Below are 23,036 nucleotides of genomic sequence, written 5' to 3'. Positions count from 1 at the left end.
GCTAATGTCCCCTGCAATACTCACACCACCAACGTTGGTGGTGAGTCTCTAAAAAGTGAAACCAACTAATCCGCATTCTTGGGTAACTCTGCGTTACGTGTAGAACATAAACCAGTGGCGTCCTAAAACAACGGAAAGGGACTTGTCCTAAAAACTTGATTACTAATCCGCATTCTTGGGTAACTCTGCGTTACGTGTAGAACATAAACCAGTGGCGTCCTAAACAACGGAAAGGGACTTGTCCTAAAAACTTGATTTCAGCAGTCTAAGGTGAGCAAACTTGTTTTTAAGAGATTTTTAACCTGGCAGTGCTCCTTCTTAACAAAGGAATGGCTCTGTTTGACATTAGGTAAGCTTGGCTAGTTTTGGAGAGGACTTCCGGTAGGCTCTGGAACGAAATGTCCTGAGTCCCTTATTGCCCTTTGCTGCAGGTTTGGTGGGCATCTTACGTTGGAATAAGGCACGTACTGGACGTGTATGTGCAATGGCAGTAGCTGATGGAGGCTAGGTGGAAATGAGGATGGTAAAGTAGAGGGCCTGCTAGGAGTGCAGATGGGGTTTGTGAGGATGTATAGTAGGAGGCTAGCTTTCCATCTCTACTTCCAGTGTCCCTGCAAGTTAGCTTATTTGCATGGCCACACTATGAGCAGCATTTATGTTAAAAGGCCAGGGGCCAGACCTTCATCTCCTGTTGGAAAGGGGCGGTGGGGGGACATGCATTAAGCTGCGCTGGTTCAGCGTGTAGTCTGTCTGTTCCTCGGAATGGTATGGATGCTGCTCGGGCAGTTGGCTTAAATGCAGTGACAACAAATACGACTCTGATTTTACTCTGCATGTGGAGGGAGGCTGCTCCCTCCCTGGCAGGTATCACTGGGGAAGCAGGCTGAGCTAATTCTTTAGCTGCAGTACGGGATACTAGTGCCCCTGTCTGTCCAGGGTGGTACAACAAGTGATCTTTGTGCCCTAGACCGGAACAGATCACATGCTGCTGCTGGTCTCGCTTGGTAAGTAGTTTTAATTCTAGATGATCTTTTATTTCAACAAACTTCCCCCTATTTTTAGTAAGATGCCCCAAGGGTGAAAGATACAGTGGCGTAGCTAGGAGTGGAAATTTGGAGAGACCCCAACTTTTGGGTGGATGGGCAATGACACACTGTGCTAGGTTTCAGAGTAACAGCCGTGTTAGTCTGTATTCGCAAAAAGAAAAGGAGTACTTGTGGCACCTTAGAGACTAACCAATTTATTTGAGCATGAGCTTTCGTGAGCTACAGCTCACTTCATCGGATGCATACCGTGGAAACTGCAGCAGCCTTTATATATACACAGAGAATATGAAACAATACCTCCTCCCACCCCACTGTCCTGCTGGTAATAGCTTATCTAAAGTGATCATCAGGTTAGGCCATTTCCAGCACAAATCCAGGTTTCTCACCCTCCACCCCCCCACACAAATTCACTCTCCTGCTGGTGATAGCCCATCAAAGTGACAACTCTTTTACACAATGTGCATGATAATCAAGTTAGGCCATTTCCTGCACAAATCCAGGTTCTCTCACTCCCTCACCCCCCTCCCAAAAACCCACCCCCATACACACACAAACTCACTCTCCTGCTGGTAATAGCTCATCCAAACTGACCACTCTCCAAGTTTAAATCCAAGTTAAACCAGAACATCTGGGGGGGGAGGGGGGGGAGGAAAACACAAGAGGAAATAGGCTACCCTTGCATAATGACTTAGCCACTCCCAGTCTCTATTTAAGCCTAAATTAATAGTATCCAATTTGCAAATGAATTCCAATTCAGCAGTTTCTCGCTGGAGTCTGGATTTGAAGTTTTTTTGTTTTAAGATAGCGACCTTCATGTCTGTGATTGCGTGACCAGAGAGATTGAAGTGTTCTCCGACAGGTTTATGAATGTTATAATTCTTGACATCTGATTTGTGTCCATTTATTCTTTTACGTAGAGACTGTCCAGTTTGACCAATGTACATGGCAGAGGGGCATTGCTGGCACATGATGGCATAAATCACATTGGTGGATGTGCAGGTGAACGAGCCTCTGATAGTGTGGCTGATGTTATTAGGCCCTGTGATGGTGTCCCCTGAATAGATATGTGGGCACAATTGGCAACGGGCCGTCAAGAACACTATCCCCGATAATGTCCACGGCTAACCTGGTGGCTGAACTTTGTGACTTTGTCCTTACCCATAACTATTTCACATTTGGGGACAATGTATACCTTCAGATCAGCGGCACTGCTATGGGTACCCGCATGGCCCCACAGTATGCCAACATTTTTATGGCTGATTTAGAACAACGCTTCCTCAGCTCTCGTCCCCTAAAGCCCCTACTCTACTTGCGCTATATTGATGACATCTTCATCATCTGGACCCATGGAAAAGAAGCCCTTGAGGAATTCCACCATGATTTCAACAATTTCCATCCCACCATCAACCTCAGCCTGGTCCAGTCCACACAAGAGATCCACTTCCTGGACACTACAGTGCTAATAAACAATGGTCACATAAACACCACCCTATACCGGAAACCTACTGACCGCTATTCCTACCTGCATGCCTCCAGCTTTCACCCTGACCACACCACACGATCCATCGTCTACAGCCAAGCTCTGCGATACAACCGCATTTGCTCCAACCCCTCAGACAGAGACAAACACCTACAAGATCTCTGTCAAGCTTTCTTACAACTACAATACCCACCTGCAGAAGTAAAGAAACAGATTGATAGAGCCAGAAGAGTTCCCAGAAGTTACCTACTACAGGACAGGCCTAACAAAGAAAATAACAGAACGCCACTAGCCGTCACCTTCAGCCCCCAACTAAAACCCCTCCAACGCATTATTAAGGATCTACAACCTATCCTAAAGGATGACCCAACACTCTCAGAAATCTTGGGAGACAGGCCAGTCCTTGCCTACAGACAGCCCCGCAACCTGAAGCAAATACTCACCAGCAACCACATACCACACAACAGAACCACTAACCTAGGAACTTATCCTTGCAACAAAGCCCGTTGCCAATTGTGCCCACATATCTATTCAGGGGACACCATCACAGGGCCTAATAACATCAGCCACACTATCAGAGGCTCGTTCACCTGCACATCCACCAATGTGATTTATGCCATCATGTGCCAGCAATGCCCCTCTGCCATGTACATTGGTCAAACTGGACAGTCTCTACGTAAAAGAATAAATGGACACAAATCAGATGTCAAGAATTATAACATTCATAAACCTGTCGGAGAACACTTCAATCTCTCTGGTCACGCAATCACAGACATGAAGGTCGCTATCTTAAAACAAAAAAACTTCAAATCCAGACTCCAGCGAGAAACTGCTGAATTGGAATTCATTTGCAAATTGGGTACTATTAATTTAGGCTTAAATAGAGACTGGGAATGGCTAAGTCATTATGCAAGGTAGCCTATTTCCTCTTGTTTTTTCCTACCCCCCCCGCCCCCAGATGTTCTGGTTTAACTTGGATTTAAACTTGGAGAGTGGTCAGTTTGGATGAGCTATTACCCGCAGGAGAGTGAGTTTGTGTGTGTATGGGGGTGGGTTTTTGGAGGGGGGTGAGGGAGTGAGAGAACCTGGATTTGTGCAGGAAATGGCCTAACTTGATTATCATGCACATTGTGTAAAGAGTTGTCACTTTGGATGGGCTATCACCAGCAGGAGAGTGAATTTGTGTGGGGGGGTGGAGGGTGAGAAAACCTGGATTTGTGCTGGAAATGGCCTAACCTGATGATCACTTTAGATAAGCTATTACCAGCAGGACAGTGGGGTGGGAGGAGGTATTGTTTCATATTCTGTGTATATATAAAGTCTGCTGCAGTTTCCATGGTATGCATCCGATGAAGTGAGCTGTAGCTCACGAAAGCTCATGCTCAAATAAATTGGTTAGTCTCTAAGGTGCCACAAGTCCTCCTTTTCTTTTTACACTGTGCTAGCTCATCTTCTCCCCTGATGCTGCTCCCTGTTCCTAGCCCTGGTGCTCCCGGGCACAGGGCTCCACCTGCTGAGCTGGGCCAGGTGCATGGGGCGGCTCGGACAATGGCAGGGCAGAGCTGTCGGGGTGTAGCTCTCTGAAGGGCAGGCGCAGAGCTCTGTCCTGCGTTTTAGGTGCCCGAGTGACGTGCCGGGCTGCTGCAGCAGCATTCCACCCCTGCTCAACCTGGCTGGGCCTGGATGCTATGTGGGTGGCCGCAGGCTACCTGTGGCTACGCCCCGACAGACACTGCCTAGCATTTATAGGCCGACTGAGTGGCACTGCTCTTTTGAAAGGTTGCTGATCGATCCCAACTGGAGGGAGATAAACACATGCTCTCTGCTGCAGCCTTTGTGATACTTTATACATGGCCACTCCCTTTTGTGACCAGCAGGGGCCATTGGTGCGGTGGCACAAACCCTTCATTGCATTTGTCAATGTTTCGAGCTCCTCGGGACTCGTATACAGAGCCCTCTAGCAGCTCTAACAGGGTTGCCAAGTCCTGGAGAGCAGAGGTGACTGTAGGGAGCAGATAACTGAGAAGGTACCTGCACCTCTTGGCACTGACTGTTTTGAAGATAAACTAATAGTTATTTACAGAAGTACAAAATGTTTTCAGTCCTACTTGAGATCAGCCAGTATAAAGCAGAGTGGAAGTTTAAAAGCAGTATCTTAAAGTCCAGTGACTAATGGAATCTGCATTATTGATTTAACTTGCATGTTTTCTAAAACCCTACATAATGATCCATTCTTTCATCTGATGCTTGTGAAAACAAGGGTGTGGCTTATTGGGCTATAACTAAGAATTCTCATTCCAGTGTGTAAAAACAACCTAAAACTACATTTGAGCAAAAATTTTCAAATTGCTTTTTCATAAAAAATACACATCAAAATGCCTGAAACTTATGGATCTACACATTGTTAAACTCTGGAAGGGTCTTCTGGCTCCTAAGGATCTTTACTCCCCTCTCTCCGGGAATGATGGAAGCTTATCTTCCAGAGTGCTGTGATATGGAGGGGGACAATCTCTCTATGTAGTCTAAAGAAATTGTTTCAAATAATTCTAAGTTTAAAAACTTTTGTCTAAATACCCCCTCTGCTCTCCCCTCCTCCCCCGAGGAAATAGATGGTGAACGTTGCCCCCGCCCCTGCTATAAATATGTAAAATATTTAGTTGTTGCTTTAAGTTCTGTTGTGTAGCTTCAGAGGAATTCCTCTTCCCAGGACACTTTGTATTGTCAAGATCTCTGACGAGAGCAGAACATATTCCTCTCTAAATACATAGTCTGCATGGAGGACTTGGAATGCTCTACACAACTTCATGTGATAATTCCTAAGCAGATAGGGGCTCTGCTCAACCACAGAATTCTCTAGGACTTCATTTGCATGCGTTTCCTATGCTGAAATCAGTCACTGATCTAATGCAAGAATGCTGAAGGTACGGCTATCCATACGTACCTTTCAGAAAGGAGTGAAACTTTTGCATATTAACATGAAGCCCAAAAGGTGAGTGGGAGGTGTGGCACCTAGCTTTCATTTTTAGATCCAGGTACTGGAGGTCTTGTTTGAGATGCCTACAGCAGCTTTCTGTGGTTCCTGCTAGTTTTGCTGAGGTGAGAGCTTCCTTCAGGGGTTGCCTGGTAGAGCTACAGAGAAAAGATTACAAATGATTGTTTCTGAAATGTACAGACTGCTTTAATATAGCCAATGATACTTGATCTAACATATAGGGTGGTCTGGTCTTTTGACTTACTCTGAAACCTGTCATTTTACATTTAGTAGCAGCTCTGTTAGTCTGTATCAGCAAAAAGAAAAGGAGGACTTGTGGCACCTTAGAGACTAACAAATTTATTTGAGCATAAGCTTTTGTGAGCTACAGCTCACTTCATCGGATGCATTCAGTGGAAAATACAGTGGGGAGATTTTTATATACACAGAGAACGTGAAACAGTGAGTGTTACCATACACACTGTAACAAGAGTGATCAGGTAAGGTGAGCTATTACCAGCAGGATGGGCGGGAGGAGAGAGAAACCTTTTGTAGTGATAATCAAGGTGGGCCATTTCCAGCAGTTGACAAGAACATGTGAGGAACAGTGTGTATGGGGGGGGGGGCGGGAAATAAACATGGGGAAATAGTTTTACTTTGTGTAATGACATTCACTTGATAGGTGAACGAGCCTCTGATAGTGTGGCCGATGTGATTAGGCCATATGATGGTGTCCCCTGAATAGATATGTGGGCACAGTTTGCAACGGGCTTTGTTGCAAGGATAGGTTCCTGGGTTAGTGTTTTTGTTGTGTGGTGTGTGGTTGGTGAGTATTTGCTTCAGGTAGGGGGTCTTCTATAAGCAAGGACTGGCCTGTTTCCCAAGATCTGTGAGACTGATGGGTCCTCCTTCATTCCCCACTGTATTTTCCACTACATGCATCCGATGAAGTTAGTTGTAGCTCACGAAAGCTTATGCTCAAATAAATTTGTTAGTCTCTAAGGTGCCACAAGTACTCCTTTTCTTTTTGCAGATATAGACTAACACGGCTGTTACTCTGAAACCTGTCATTATGCAAGGCACTGAATTTAGCCGTATGGAGTGGAAATCTATCAACTTCATGAAAAAACTCGTACAGATACAGACAGATGACATCTTCCTTTCCAAATGCAAACAGATGGACATCATACCAAAAGGACTGAAGGTAAAAAATCCATTACAATCTACATACCACACAGACTATGCTGACAACTTGTGCCACACGCTCTCAAAGAAACTGCGGAACCACCTGATCAACATCCTCTACAGCAAACAGGGAAAGATTAAGAATGAGCTCTCAAAACTGGATACTCTCATAAAAAACCAGCCTTCCACACAAACTTCCTCATGGCTGGACTTTACAAAAACTAGACAAGCCATTTACAACACACACTTTGCTTCTCTACAAAAGAAAAAGGACACTAAACTATCTAAACTACTACATGCCACAAAGGGCCAGAACAGTGGTTCCCTTACCCCACCCAGCAATATTGTTAATCTATCCAACTATACTCTTAGGACAGATTCTTCTGCTGGGCTATCTCGGGGCCTCTCCTTTTGCCCCTCCACCACCACGAACATGATACAGTTCTGTGGTGACCTAGAATCCTATTTTCGACATCTCCGACTCAAGGAATATTTCCAACACACCTCTGAACAACATACTAACCCACAGAGACCTTCCTACCAAGACTACAAAAAGGAGGATTCTGGGTGGACTCCTCCTGAAGGTCGAAACAACAGACTGGACTTCTACTTAGAGTGCTTCCGCCGACGTGCACGGGCTGAAATTGTGGAAAAGCAGCATCGCTTGCCCCATAACCTCAGCCATGCAGAACACAATGCCATCCACATCCTCAGAAACAACTCTGACATCATAATCAAAAAGGCTGACAAAGGAGGTGCTGTAATCGTCATGAATAGGTCAGAATACGAACAAGAGGCTGCTAGGCAGCTCTCCAACACCACTTTCTACAAGCTATTACCCTCTGATCCCACTGAGGATTACGAAAAGAAACTGCAGCATTTGCTCAAGAAACTCCCTGAAAAAGCACAAGAACTAATCCACACAGACACACCCCTAGAACCCCGACAAGGGGTATTCGATCTGCAACCCAAGATCCATAAACCTGGAAATCCTGGACGCCCCATCATCTCAGGCATTAGCACCCTGACAGCAGGATTGTCTGGCTGTGTAGATTCCCTCCTCAGGCCCTACGCTACCAGCACTCCCCGCTATCTTTGAGACACCACTGACTTCCTGAGGAAACTACAATCCATCGGTGATGCCAACATTTTTATGGCTGAATTAGAACAACGCTTCCTCAGCTCTCGTCCCCTAATACCCCTACTCTACTTGCACTACATTGATGACATCTTCATCATCTGGACCCATGGAAAAGAAGCCCTTGAGGAATTCCATGATGATTTCAACAATTTCCATCCCAACATCAACCTCAGCCTGGACCAGTCCACACAAGAGATCCACTTCCTGGACACTACTAATAAGCGATGGTCACATAAACACCACCCTATACCGGAAACCTACTGACCACTATGCTTACCTACATGCCTCCAGCTTTCATCCAGACCACAGCACACGATCCATTGTCTACAGCTAAGCTCTACGATACAACCGCATTTGCTCCAACCCCTCAGACAGAGACAAACACCTACAAGATCTCTATCAAGCGTTCTTACAACTACAGTACCCACCTGCTGAAGTGAAGAAACAGATTGACAGAGCCAGAAGAGTACCCAGAAGTCACCTGCTACAGAACAGGCCCAACAAAGAAAATAACAGAACACCTCTAGCCATCACCTTCAGCCCCCAACTAAAACCTCTCCAATGCATCATCAAGAATCTACAACCTATCCTGAAGGACGACCCATCACTCTCTCAGATCTTGGGAGACAGGCCAGTCCTTGCTTACAGACAGCCCTCCCCAAACCTGAAGCGGATACTCACTAGCAACCACACACCACACAACAAAAATGCTAACCCAGGAACCTATCCTTGCAACAAAGCCCATTGCCAACTGTGTCCACATATCTATTCAGGGGAAACCATCATAGGGCCTAATCACATCAGCCACACTATCAGAGGCTCGTTCACCTGCACATCTACCAATGTGATCTAAGCCATCGTGCCAGCAATGCCCCTCTGCCGTGTACATTGATCATACTGGACAGTCTCTATGTAAAAGAATAAATAGACACAAATCAGACGTCAAGAATTATAACATTCAAAAACCAGTTGGAGAACACTTCAGTCTCTTTGGTCAGTCGATTACAGACCTAAAAGTTGCAATTCTTCAACAAAAAAACTTCAAAAACAGACTCCGAGAGACTGCTGAATTGGAATTAATTTGCGGACTGGATACAATTAACTTAGGCTTGAATAAAGACTGGGAGTGGATGGGTCATTACACAAAGTAAAACTATTTCCCCATGTTTATTTTTTCCCCTACTGTTCCTCACATGTTCTTGTCAACTGCTGGAAATGGCCCACCTTGATTATCACTACAAAAGGTTCCCCCTCCTCTCCTGCTGGTAATAGCTCATCTTAAGTGATCACTCTCCTTACAGTGTGTATGGTAACACCCATTGTTTCATGTTCTCTATGTATATAAATCTCCCCACTGTATTTTCCACTGAATGCATCCGATGAAGTGAGCTGTAGCTCACGAAAGCTTCTGCTCAAATAAATTTGTTAGTCTCTAAGGTGCCACAAGTCCTCCTTTTCTTTTTAAATGTAAAATGTGACTGTAAATTTGTTTTTGAAGGCGCTCAAATGGCAATTGTAGTTGGACCATGGCAGATTGTAACTGGTTAGCATAGTTGTATAATTGTTTGTACAGCTTTATTCATGGTTTTGAAATGGTTGAGCAGGATTGGAACAACTGGGATGGAGAAAGTGAGCTGTGTGCAGCTGCCCTCAGACTTCCAGCTAGCTAATTCAACACGCTGTCTATCAGATCAGCAGGCGTCTCCCCAAGGTGGGTGAGGGAGATGGGATTATGTGCCATGCTTTGTTTTTCCCATTGCATTTAGCAGTAGGGGTCACTGCCTGTGACAAGGATGCTGTGCCAGGTAGGGACTCTAACCAGTGAGATTAGGAGGTAATTTCCTGTGGGCTCATGCTAGACTTGCTGTCGCATGTCTCGTGAAATAGAGACTCTTGAGGTATTTACAAGTAGTTTTACTCCTCTACTCCATCCTGCTGACTTGTCCAGGGCAGCCAATCTGCACTAGCATCAAAAACCTGAAATTGTTGGCTCACGCGAGAGGTACAGATTAACAAATGAGCAGCGCTGTGTAATCCAGTGACTTTCTCATCATAGCTGCGTCCAGGCGTCTCACTTGCCGTCTCGGGCATACCTCGGGCTCTCACAAAGTCTGGAGTTCTTTGGGTTTTTGGTTAAACCCATGACATGGGGGAAGAGCGGAGAAAACTCCGGAGACCAGACCCTCTAAAGAGATGGAGCTGCAGGTGGTACTGTGTTCCACTGGAATCTAGCTCGTTCCTTAGGTCGGAGGACCTGAAGACTTTACAGCGGCACAGCGCTGGCTCTGGAGACCCTTGCTACAGCGACGAAAGGGGTTTTTCCTGTCACTGGTAAATCCACCCCTCAAGTGGCAGGAGCTGGGATGATGGAGAATTCTTCCATCAACCCCAGGAATGTCTCTACTGGGGCTTAGGTCAGCTTAATTGTATGTCTCAAGCCTGGTTTACACGTAAAACGTGGGTTGGCTTTATCTACATCGCTCAGGGCTAAGAAAAATGTCACGCTTGTGCGACATAGTTAGGGTGACTTAACCCCTGCTGCAGACGCAGCTAGGTCACTGGAAAATTTCTTCTGTTAACCTAGCTACTGCCGCCCAAGGGGTGGCAAATCCCGTCCATTGCTGCAGTAAGTGCCCCTTACTGTGCCCCTGTAGCTCTTGTAGTGTAGACCTAGCCTTGGGGGGTGAATGTCTCACACCCATGAGCAAACCAGCTAGGGTGACCTACGCGTTAGGTGTACCCAGGCTTTGGTTCCACTGTAAAGGTGGCGTGGAGTGCTGTTCCTCCAGCTAGAAAATGACAGGAAGGAGGAAATGTTTGACATGAAGCCCTTAAACCTGTCATGACTCCACCTGCCCTGGCAAGGCCGGCTTTTCTAGTTAGGCAAGACCATTGCACGAACAAATCCTTTTTTTTTTTGGGGGGGGGGGGGGGGATCAGTTAGTCTGATGCAGAGGGAAATTAATCATTTTATGTAGCCTCTGTGAAAAGCCTGTCTCTTTCTTCCATGCCCATATAAACTTCGCTTCCAAACTTGTCATCTATTACTTGGAACTAGTCAGTGAGTTTAAGGCAGGGGTGGGGAACCGTTTTTGTATTGGGCCACTGACCAACTGAAAAAATCAATGGTGGGCCCCACACGTTCAACTCACCTGCCCAGGGGGGCGCTGAGACTTGGGGCTTCCCACCCATGGCAGGGCACACCAGCACTCCGCGGCGGGTGAGTTGAATGTGTGTGGCCTGCGGGCTGGATGAAAATGAGCAAAGGGCTGGATCCGGCCTGCGGGCTGTAGGTTCCCTACCCCTGGTTTAAGGAAGCTCACTAGTGGCTGAACACAAAATATTGGTCCTCTTGCTGAATGACTGTAATTCTTAACTCAGTGACTGCAAGCTGGGAAAAGGGAAACCTGTTCTTTCCTCATGGCTCCTCCTCTGTCCCACAAGGGTCTGATCCTGTGAGGGGCTGCACATCTGCATCATCCATGGGAGTGGCAGGAGCTTCTCTCCACGCAGGATCAGGCCCAGTCTAAGAGGGGTGAGTTCTTTTGCGGAGACTTGTCATTTAGTGCTTCTGGGCAGAAGTGCCTCACCACAAGGCCAGGGGAGAAACTTGCAGAATAGTAAAACTAACGTGGTGATGTATGTGTGACTGTCTAGTATTGGCCACTGCCGGGGCAAGGAACCAGATTAGTTGGGCCAATGGTCTGCTCTGGCAGGGCAGTGCTTGGACTTCAAACCAAACGGAGGATGTGAGGAATCCAGGTCCCTTCTATGAGTCTCTGCTCTCTGTGTAGCCTTTAAAGAATGTTACTGTTGTTGATAGTCCCCTGATCCTCTCCTGCACCCCTTGAATGTTAAGAACTGGGATGGGTTGCTGTCTAGGTGCACTATCCACTGCTGTAGCAGGAATAGCCCGGGGTGGGGGAATAACTCCTGGAATGGAGGAATCCAGTGCTCTGTGCACATGGATGTGGGGAGCCTGTTCCACACAGATCTCTGTGCTGAGGCGCCAGTGTGGACGGTGTAGTCCTGCAGCCTTCACGCCCCTCTCCCTGGATCTGCGGGCTGAGGACAGAGCTGGCTGACCGGGGACACAGGCAGGGATTTCTGTTCATCCGTCAGTGCAGTCCCAGAAGCAAATGTAGCCGGGGTTTTGACTAAACCTCAGGTGCAAAGTGGGGGTGGCCCTGGGAAATGGGTGGGAGGACTCCTGGCAAACTGCCTGTCAGGCCCTTGTTTGCATTTCCTGGGCATGCAGTGTGTTCAGCACTGCAGCCAGCTGCTTGCAGCCCAGTAGGGACTGGTTCTCCTGTGGGAAGGAGCAGCTTTGGGGACTGACTCTTTTGTAATTATTTATAACAGAAGGTTTTCCATCACAAGCTAGTTTTAAGCTCGTCATTCTGATTGGCTAAGGACCCATCTTCCTATATTTGATTGAGCAACACAGGAAGCCACTAGGCTCTTAATTTGGTATTTGTGACTGAGCTGGAGCAGCAGAAATGACATCACCAGCTGTGGTGTGTGATGCAAATAATGAATGAGTCTAACTCCAAGCCCGGTCCCAGGTCTGACTCTGGAGAGTTACACAGATTCAAAGACTCGGTCTGTTCCTCACAAGGATGGCCTGTCAGCTCATCGGGTATGGGACGTTTATGCTTCTCTTGTGTGCTCTGTGTGTGTCTGAATTCTGCATAGTAACTGGGAGTACGAATGACAACTACAATGTGCGAGTCTCCTAGGCAAGGACGACAGAAAATAGTGAAAGCAGTTGGGGCTAGTCTAGCTATAGCTGATCTCTCAAGGAGGAAGTTCTCAGTGACAGTCTTGTCTCTAGGCCGTGTGGCTGTAGCAGATTAGACTGTCAGGCTGCATATAAATCTATACGTGCGTTGGGGGGGGGGGGTGTTCCAGGTGCTCACAAGAGCTGGGCAGGTTTTTTTCAGACAAAGATTATTTGCTCCCCAGTAAAACAGTTTTGGTTGACCTGGAGATATCTGTGAATTTGACACATTTCCCGAATAGTTGTGGGAAGGGGAACTAGATGGCAACAAGGGGACTTGGTTGCCATCCCTACCACAGCCAGAGGACAAGGAGATGGTGGTGGTGGTGCCCTTTTGACAACCTTTAGCCCAGGGCATAGGGCACTCCCCCAGGTTTGAATCTCCCTCTGCAACAGGGATTTGAATGTAGGCACCCCTTCCCCACATGGTGAGCGCTCTGATCACCAGGATATTGGGCATTCTGGGTGGGGAGGGTGCTTCAGATAAAAGACATGAATAGTCATTGGGCTAGTGAGAGGCACTATAGCCTGGTGCTTTGGACCTGGGTCTTCCCCACCCCAGGTGAGTGCCCTAACCACTGGGCTAAAGGTTATATGCCAAGCACCACCACCTCCTGTTTTGTGAATCTAGTCTTTTAAAAGTACCTAGAAACAAAATGTTTCGGATCAGCCAGCTTGTTTCACTCGACCCAGAATAGATCGTTTTTGATGTGCTGAAAATTCCCAAACCATTTGAACTTGGTTTGACCTGAATTTTTTGGAACTGATAGCAAATAAAAAATCAGTTATTCATCCTGCTCTCCCCCTCAAAGGGGACAGCTTTTCATAAGCGACTGCCTGCACTGAAATCCAGCTGGAACTGTAGAATGCAATTGCTGTGGGTTTGGAAGTCTTCTGCACTTTGTTTCAACTCTTTGATTTAGCAGTGCCCACACCAGCTGCTGCTCCAGTAGCAAATACTGTGCTCGTGGGTTGTTCTGTTATGTTACGCTAATTCCTATGAATACGGAAAGTGTTCGCAACAGATCGGATTGGTCCAATGGTCCATCCCTCTAAGGTGCTGTCTCTCCAGTATATGTGACCCAAATTGCAGAGAAGTAGCTGCACCTTGAATTGATTTCTGCACCTGAGGCCTAACGCAGCCATGCCCGGTGATGATCCCCCACCTCCTAAACTCATCAACCCAGTAATCCACAATTAGTCAAGTGGATTGGTTTTCTTTTAAAAGAACTTTTTTTGGAAACCATTTTGTATAATAGTAGTAGTAATAATAATTAATAAAGCTACCACCTATGCAGTTGTTAAAAAGAGAAATACCTGTTCTGTTTTATATAGTATGTCCAGATAATGCTATCTGGCAATGGCTTCCGCAGCTTACATCTGATTTGTCTCGCAGAAGTCTGATCAGTGAATGAGATGCTGAAGTTGCTAGGGGTGTTTGGTACAGCTTTAGTTTTTCAGGATCTTTAAAAGCTGATCTGCTGTGCAGGTGATGGCCTGACACAGTGCTTTAAAACAGACCTGCCCTGAAGAGCTTTCAAACAGACTGAGAGGTGACAGGTCAGGCATGAGACAGTCCAGAGACAGTCAGGGAGGAGACTCCCTGTGAATGGGGGCCAGAGGGATAGGAAGGGGGGTGAGTGGGAGGTACTGAGACTTGGGTGTATGTGGTTGATAGGCTGCTGGCTCCTGGCGGCGGAGTATCATCCCAGGGGCTCCTACATGCTCCCAGGCCCTCTCCAGTCTGTCCAGGTCCTGCTCCCTGGCTCACTCCTTTTTGCTATGGCAGCTCCTCCAGCCCCTCTGAATCCTGCTTTCACCTTTGTCCCTCTCTGGCATGCACAAGTTCATGCAGGAGCGGAGTCCCCGCAGTATTTCCAGAGTGGGGGTCTAGCGTCCTCCACCCCTGGGTCTGCGGCCTCTGGTTCAGATCCAGCATTGGTGAGAGGATCAGTGTAAGAAACCTCACAAAGGTGAGCGTTCAGGTGGGATTTGAAGAGAGTGATGGCACAGGAAGCTGGGAGGCTGCTCCGTTACACATAACTCTGCAAGGGATGCCACGTTTGACTTCACTCTGGCTTATAGTGAGAGACCATCATACCTCTTCCTGCCTGGAATGAGCCTGAATTGTTGATTCATCATATCTGCCGGAGAGTATGTGTCAAACTGTCTAACTATCACTGTGTTTGACACGCTATCTCTAACATGGTTTTGTGGTTTGGTAACCATAGTTATGGTAAGGGAGGGGAAAAGATATGGTTACCATGGATTTTACTTTGCATTGTTTTCAATTGAACAGGGATGGGTACAGCAGTCGTGATCCCTCACAGCGCTACTGCCATCTGGATGGCAGGAGCATAGGGGCAATTACATTGACCACTCTCTGGAATTCTCCTCCCTGGGAGGATGTGGAGAAGGGGCTTTCTTGTGACGTAGTGGCATTCTGGGTGGCTTTCATTAAATGACTAGTCCACCGCACATATGGTCTATCTGAAAGCTGTGATGGAAAAAGCACCTAGCTAAGTTTGTTGCTCACTTGGGGTTGCTTGTGTGCTTCAAAGACTCTCTAAATATCACTGTGAAACCTATAGGTCACTTTCTACAGGACGCACATTCTCAGAATTCCCCGCTGCTGGCCGTGACCCTCTCAGCTTGTTGAGCTGTGCTGTCAGTGTGTCACAACCACCTTGCCTTGTTATGGAGGGTGAGGCCAAGTCCTGGTAGGATGTGGTGCTGACTATGCTTTTGGTCCCCTCTGCTCACAATTAAGCCATTCTTGATACCACTTGGTGGGGGCGAAGTGGCTGGTCCTGTTGACTATTGTCTGCTTTGGGCCACGCTCCTAGTGTGGACAGATTGTCTTTCGGGGAGGTCTGTTGACAGCTGTGTACCTGACCTGTAGGCTTTGACAGAGGCTACTTGTTCTGTTAGCTATGCTATTTTGGAGGGATCTTGCTTTCTCTAAACAGTCTGTTGGGAATTATGTCGTAGCAGAAACAAACTCCTCCCAACTTTTGGGAAGGGAGCTTGGTCAATTGGGAAATGGGAGTTAAGCCATCTGGGTGCTCTTACTTCTGTCACTAACTGGTATGGGGTTGGGCCCCAGGCCTCATTAACCCTCTGTGAAATGGGGATTGTACTGAATGATCATGCTGGGTTAATTACAGTTGGTAAAGCACTTCAAGATCCTCTGACAAATGGGGTTCGGGTGAGGAGGGCTGGGATGTTGTCTGGGACTCTGGCCCCTTTCACCAGCACTAAATTAGTTGTAAAAGAAGCAGAAAGTGAAATTAACAGGAAACTCTGTTGGCCTGCCCCATCCACTGCATTCTGAATTACTGCCTTCAGTCCTATTATCTCAGGTTAAATTGTGCTCGCTTCAGGGGCTGGTTTGCTGCACTTCTCCCTCTTGCTGGGAAAGGCACCGTGGCTGGAGTTGGACTGGAAGTGAAGGGATTAGCTGTGCTGTGACGTTCTTCAGGCTGGCTGGCTCTCCAGCAACTCTCTAGGCGAGGGGGCATGGGATAAGAATTGAAGTGTGAGATATATCTTTCCTCATCCATTGCAGGATAATGCGTCCGGATGATGCAAACATCGCAGGGAATGTCCATGGGGGGACCATCCTGAAAATGATCGAAGAGGCAGGTGCCATCATCAGCACCCGACATTGCAATTCCCAGGCAGGGGTACGTACTGTTGCGGCCGGAGAGTGTCCATTCCAGCTGCAGCTGTTGACACAGGGTCAAATGTAAAACTGCCCAGCCCCACGTTGTTTGGCAACAACTTGGAAGGACCCAAGTGAGTCTGTCCATGTTTCATTGAAAATCACAAGAAGAGAACCGCAAGGATGGGAGAAAATCATGGCAGCAACCAACGTTCATGTCCCCACATCAAGTAGCGTGTGTGCCTTTCCCATTCCCGTGGTGGTTCTCTGTAGATGATGGTGTTTGTCTGTGTTTGATGTTGTACAGGATGTTTACTGTGGTTATGTTGCTGTTGTAACCTTCACCTTTGCCTTTCCGGCTTCTCTTCACTTAGTCATGCAGCCTTAGCTCCCATTTCTTGCATGATCAGTCCCAAGGCAGTAAATGTGAGTGAGGCATCTGGCCCTCAACTCTGTACATAGATAGGTGTCTGATTGGGTATCTCGTTGGTGTCATTTTCTTTAGAAATGCCATCTAGTGGAAAACACAGAAGTTTCAGATGTCAGCACTTTCTATTGGCATGCTAGGGGTGAAACTAGCAATTTCTTTCCTCTTTCCATTTCATTTAAAAATGAATGGCCCTGTCTTCCTTAAAGTTCAGAAGACCTAAACCTTGCGAGTGGCTGGGAGTATACTCTGTTAGTGAGTTATCTCCCAAGCTTTGAGATTTCCTGGAGAGAGAAGCACTGTACTTCACTCAGTCTCTTCTCTTCCCCTTTTTTCCCCACTTCGGAAACAGAAGTTTTTGTCTCTATTTAACAGCGAATTGATATGCCCAAAGCCAGACTGGACTGATACCTTCCAAGGCTTACAGCACATTTGTGATCTTTCTATTGATTTTCCAAAAGGGCTTGTCTTCTGAAGTCTTTAAAGGGCTGTCTTAGACTTCAAGCTACTTTTGTCACCTTTCAAACTTGGACTATTCAAAGGTGGGTATTGGGGAAATAAGCTGTTGGTCACTGCCCTGGCCACTGGAATGTAGTGTATCTTCGCTCTTGGAGCAGTGTTGTTGAATTTAGTACATTCCTATCCTTTTAAATTGCTGTTAGCAGAGATGTTTACATAACTTGTTACAGAGTGCATGTGGTCTGCTGTCCTCTGCATGATATCTGTCACGGATGGAGGATCTGCCATGACCCCTTAGAAAATCGTTCCAGTGGTTAACCACTCATCATTAAAAATTTACAACTTATTTCTAGTCTGAATTTGTCTAGTTTCAACTTCCAGCCAGTGGTTTGTTAGACTTTCCTCTGCTAGATTGAAGAGCCCATCACTAAATATTTGTTCCCTACATAGGTAAATCATGTTAATAGAGTAGGTTAAGGGGTCAGTTAAATATATTGAGCTCCATAAATCTGTCAATATAAGGGCAGGTTTTCTAATCCTTTAATCATTCTCGTGGCTCTTCTCTGAAACAGTCTCCAATTTATCAACATCCTTCCTGAATTGTGGGCACCAGAACTGGACACAGGTTTCCAGCAGCAGTCAGACGAGTGGTGAATACAGAGGTACAATAACCTCTCTGCTCCTACTTGAGATTCCGCTGTTTCTGCATCTCAGGATCAAATTAGCTCTCTTGGCCACAGCATCGCACTGGGAGCTCATGATCGGCTGATTATCCAGCACAATCCCCAAATCTTTGTCCATCGCTGCTTCCTGGGATCGAGTCCCCCATCCTGTCAGTATGGCCTGCATTCTCTTTCTAGATGTATACGTTTACATTTAGCTGTATTAAAGTGCATAGTTTGCTTATGGTTTACCATGCAATGCAGATCATTCTGAGTCAGTGACCTGTTCTCCATTATTTACCAGTCCCCCAATTTTTGTGTTTGCAAACTTTATCAGTGATCTTGTGTTTTCTTCCAGGTCATCAATAAAAATGTTAAATAGTGTAGGGCCGAGAACCGATCCCTGTGGGACCCCACTGGAAACATGCCCATTCAGTAGTGATTCCCCATTTACAGTTACATTAACACCTATCCGTGAGCCAATTGTTAATTCATTTAATGTGCACCCTGTTAACTTTATATCACTGTAGCTTTTTAATCAAAATGTCCTGGTACTAAGTCAGATACCTTTCAGAAGCCTGTTACATCAACACTGTTACCTTTATCTACCAAACTTATAATTGCATCAAAAAAATATATCAAGCTAGTGTGACAGGGTCTATTTTCCATAAGCTTATGTTAATTTAAATTAATTACATTACCCTTCTTTACATTAGGTTAATTTTCTTCAGTGTAGCTTAATTCACTGAGTCAATTAAAAGCTAAATGGAATTAAGGTGTTCACATGGGTTTATTGTGGTTTAATTTATCTACTTCAAATTCATACTTTTAGTTAATTCTGAATAACTTTCCTGGTTGTCTCTGTGTAGACATGTCTGAGATGCCATAACTCTGCCTATTTTTGTGTTACAGTATCATCTCTCCAGGTTCCTAGTCGGTCTCAAATACAATATATTATATCCTTCAACAATCTTTGCCACACTTATAGTGTCTTGTCGCATTGATCACTACTGTGTATACCAGAGGCCATGAGTCACTTCTATGAAAAGTAATAACTACAAGTTTAAGAGGCCTATCAGTAACAAAGGGAAACACTGTCTGGAATAACCAGCTAGAGACTTCCTGTGGGTGTTGCTGATTATTTGTCTCTGACTTTAACTGAAGCAGTTGCATCTTAGCCAGCTTATGGAATTGAATGACTTCTTAATTACCTGTGTCAACCCTGCCCCTCTTCCCTTCTGTTTGTTCTCGGCTAAGACAAGGCAGATGGCTAGCTACTTCAGGTCAGGGCCCTTCTCTGCCTGTGAATGCAGTCCTCGCAGGATGAGGCTCTGGTCCTGATTGAGGCCTGTGGATACTAACAAAGTATAAACAAATAAATCTACAAATGGTAACAAAATACATTCTTACAAACAAGCATCCAGAAACCCTTCTCAGCCCCAGCAAAGCCCTATTTGGAAACATCTACCTAAGGTCTCCCCAGCCTTCACTTAGTGCACCGGCCCCAGAGCTTGTTAGGCAGGGCAGAGGGAGAAGGTGCTCCTTGCAACATGTCCTAGTCACCAAATCTTAGATCTGGCGACTCCGGGCAGAAGGCAGGTTTGGGAACTGCAGACCCCTTAACCTAGAACTGTTAAGCTAGATGCCAATGGAGCAGCCTGCTCCATGGAGCTTGATCCTGCAATCTGATCCGTGGGGGCCGATCTTTGCATGGCTGTTGACTTCACAGGGGCTCCAGGTGGGCACGAGTCTATCTGGATGACTCCAATTATAGGCTCAGAGTCTGACTGGAGGCCCCTAGGCTGCATCTGAATGGGGCCCTTTTTTTCTGAAAGGTGTACAGCAACTTGGTTTGACCCCCTGCACTTTCAATATACCTCTCCCCTGGGGACAGCTAGCTTCTATAGGAATACAGATCCTGTATAGCACTTCAAAGTTGTGTTTCATCTTGGTAGACTTCAAAGTAGTTTCCTCTAGTGAGATGAAGATTTCAGATAAGCTGTTTGACGTACAGCCCAGCTCTACAAGAGGAAGGTGGAAGAAGAAACTAGAGATGATGAAACTGATCAGTTTGAACTTTGCTGATTGAATGAATGTTGAGTGATTGGCTTTGTTGCTAGGATTTTTCCAGTTAGCTATTGGTATATTGAACTTTCATAAACTGGTGACATAGTGTCATTTTAAGACTCTGCCACTTTCCTCAAAAGTGGCCTCATGTGTTTGGATTTTTTGTTTTGTTTTTTTTTTTGCAGGGGAGGGAGTGTAGTCAGACATAGTGTCTGGTAAAACCCTTAATATTTTTTAAGTTGCTGATTTAAGTAAGCCTTTTCCAAACTGGTGCTTTCTGAGGATTCTGATTCAAACCTGATTAGACCAACTTGTTGGCCGTGAGGTCTGCCTTGCACCTGATTTTGTCTGAAGGCCTTGGAGGGAGGTGCTGTGCGGGAAGTTTGCAAACTGTAAGAATCAAGGGTAAGGCCAAGAAGCCTTTTTAGTCAACACCTGAGAGAGATTCTGGAATCTGTCTCCAAGACTGATCTCCTTGCGGAGAGGAAGTCACCACATGAAACAAGCTGTGCCAGCCTCTGACCCATCTCTCCGTGCACTGGAAGGATGCCCTCTAGCAAGAAGCACTGTGCCAGCAGAACATCACCATCTCACTCCTTGGCTGCAGTTCCATCTCCCACTCTGAGTGTCCAGGAAACTGCGAGAGCTAAAGAGGCCGAACTCCCTGTTATCTTATGTATATTTTCCCTTTTTGTCACTTCCACACCCTAGAAGTAAAAGGTTGTGTGCATGTCTGTGTGACCCCATCCCTAAAGTCCACACCAGGCAAGCACCTGAAAGTGTTTCCAGGTTTTAAACAGCCCTAAATATTGTCTCATAAAGAAAGTGTGTTCTGTGTCAACCTCGAGTCTCAGACAGTTAATCTGTCTGCTAAATGAGTTGTCAGACTTCTTATCAGGCATGTTCTGTTGGTCTATACTATATTATGGGTGGGTGGTGGGGGGTTGGATAGGAGGGCAGTGTTAGTTATGCAAAATGAAGTCTAAGAAAGCTTTATAATTCTTTGGTTTTGTGGGGGAGACATTGGGGGATTTGGTTTCAGTGTTAAGATATTTCCATTCAAATTATATATTTGCTAACATTCTTTAGTTGGGCTCTATAACCAGATAGTCAGCCACCACAGAAGAGTCCTTCCTAAAATTTATATAAGGACTGATAATTTTTGGCATTACTTTGGCTCAATTCCACTCCAGTATCAGAACTAACTTGGTGATTTGATAGTTGTATTGCTTTATTCTTTGTTTAATATTAGAGATGCTTTATTCATGTCATTAAGTGTTTTATTAAAAGTGACACTCACCATTTTTTTTTCATGAAGCAACATTGGTCTGTTACCTTTGCCCTAAAAGCCTGACCAGCTCCCCTTAACTGGTCTCTTGCTTCCACAGACCGCTGGCCAGGCATGCAGAGAGCAGGCTGCCTTTGCAGTGTGCTTGGAGAATCTCAGAAATCAGAGTGGCTCTGAACACTGGCTGAGAGGGGTTAGAGGCCTGGCAGGATTTGATATAAACGTCGATTTCAGCCCACACACTGAAATGGATGAAAAACTTGGTAACAATCAGCACAAGTGCGGCCTCCCTCACAGGGGCAGCCCCCTGCTGTCAGCACTGGGAACCCTCTGTAGCCCTGCTGCGAGCTCTGCCTAACCCCAGCTCTGACTCCTCTCCCCCCCTTAATTTCTTGCAACTGTAAAAACTGTTATATTGGAAAAATTCAAATCAATTGCACACCCCCACCCCCCAAAAAGGGGGGTTCTGCCAAGCCTGGTTCTGCAGCACTAACAGGGGCCGCTGGGGCTGTAGCTGAACCCATTTAGTGCAGGTGCTGGCGGGATCTAGTGGAGCAATGAGTGTCTCTGTCATGGGGGCTGGAGGCCTGCATGTGGAGCCAGGTTGCTGTAGGTAAACGACACTGATAAGTCAAGTGCAGGCAAAACTACTGTGTAGAAACGAAGGTCTCCTTGCCGCAGGGCAGGATGGACTCTGAGGTTGGCAATAGGAATTAGCTAATAACTCTTCGGTGACTGAGTTTGCTCTCGGAGGTGGAGAGAGTTCAGTTTCACAATTCTAAGATCCAGATTTTCAAAATCATCTACTGACTTTGGGTGCCTTAATCTTAGGGTACCCTTTGAGACCTAGGATCTGACTTCCAGAGGTGCTGAGCACCCACAATTTCAGATGGGGCCCATGTTAGCTGCCGGCTTGCAGCACCTCTGAAAAATGAGTCTCCATTTTAGCACCCACAGTCAGTGCGTGTTTCTTACAGTTTGGCCAAATAAAAATCTTGTCAATCCTACAAAATCCTTTTCCTTTACTGAGTTGCCAGCAGGTGGTGCTGCAGCCCCTCACTTTGCTCATGGAATAGGGCTTTTTGAGCAAAACCAGAACAATGAATTGAATTCCTCTCTATGCGTGCATAATCCAGGAAGGCTCTTGAGGTTGGACGAATGTCTTATTGTATAAATTGTGGCAACTTAAACACCCTGAATAGTAAAGCAAAATTACTCTTCTCTGTTCCCCTGGCTGGTTCGTTTGGGGTAGGCCTCTGTGTTCCTCTGTCTCTCTCTAAGTACCTTGATTTCCATGGCTTGTTTAGTTTCCATTTTCTGTGATCAGAAAAACCCCTCCTAACACCAATGCAAATAATAAGGGTTTAAGTGCATTTCCTATCAGCCAGCTCTCTGGTAAGCATGTAGCATGCGGCAGCCTCTTAAAAGTATGCACAAGACCTAAGGAACAGTGGGCTCCTGTTCCCGCCATTAGTTCCTTCTTTTATAGATGTATTGATCACGCAGTGGCAAAACAAAATCGGAGTTGTGTGCACAGTCCACAAATTTAATTTAATCTCATTCAGCAGCCACCAAATGTAATCCAACTGTAAATCTTTGTTCAAAGCTAGCTCTGAGCCAGAATTAAAAAAAAAAATTAAAAAAAAAACAACCCTGAAACCAACCCCCCTAAATCAACAAAATGGTTGGCAAAGTCCCAGGACAGTGAACAGTATGTTTGTGTTTAATGAGTGAAAGGCTTCACTTGTATCCGACACCACTTCTTCTGGACTGAGATCTCCTCACCAAAATTGAACCAGGCCTGATTTTATACTTTGGCTGTGATCTAAAGTGTTGGACTATGCCAGGACCAAGATAATGATGGGA

At 46.0% G+C, this 23,036-nt stretch overlaps 1 protein-coding gene across 2 annotated transcripts in view; it reads left to right on the top strand.

The window, feature by feature from the left end:
* The window catches only part of ACOT7 (acyl-CoA thioesterase 7), a 112,191-nt gene that overhangs the window by 7,057 nt on the left and 82,098 nt on the right, over positions 1-23,036 (top strand). Inside the window, exons 1-2 of one of the 2 annotated variants that reach the window (XM_077837415.1) lie at positions 12,338-12,462; positions 16,172-16,289. In XM_077837415.1, coding sequence (XP_077693541.1) covers positions 12,443-12,462; positions 16,172-16,289 — 138 coding nt within the window. In that variant the 5' untranslated portion in view covers positions 12,338-12,442. Of the gene's footprint in view, positions 1-12,337; positions 12,463-16,171; positions 16,290-23,036 lie in introns of those variants that run through there. The other variant, XM_077837414.1, reaches the window with a different exon arrangement.

This window comes from Eretmochelys imbricata, chromosome 18 (genome assembly GCF_965152235.1).
Source record: "Eretmochelys imbricata isolate rEreImb1 chromosome 18, rEreImb1.hap1, whole genome shotgun sequence".
Lineage (NCBI taxonomy): Eukaryota > Metazoa > Chordata > Testudines > Cheloniidae > Eretmochelys > Eretmochelys imbricata.
The sequence above is the reverse complement of the archived record's forward strand: the minus strand, read 5'-3'. Positions and strand labels throughout refer to the sequence as shown.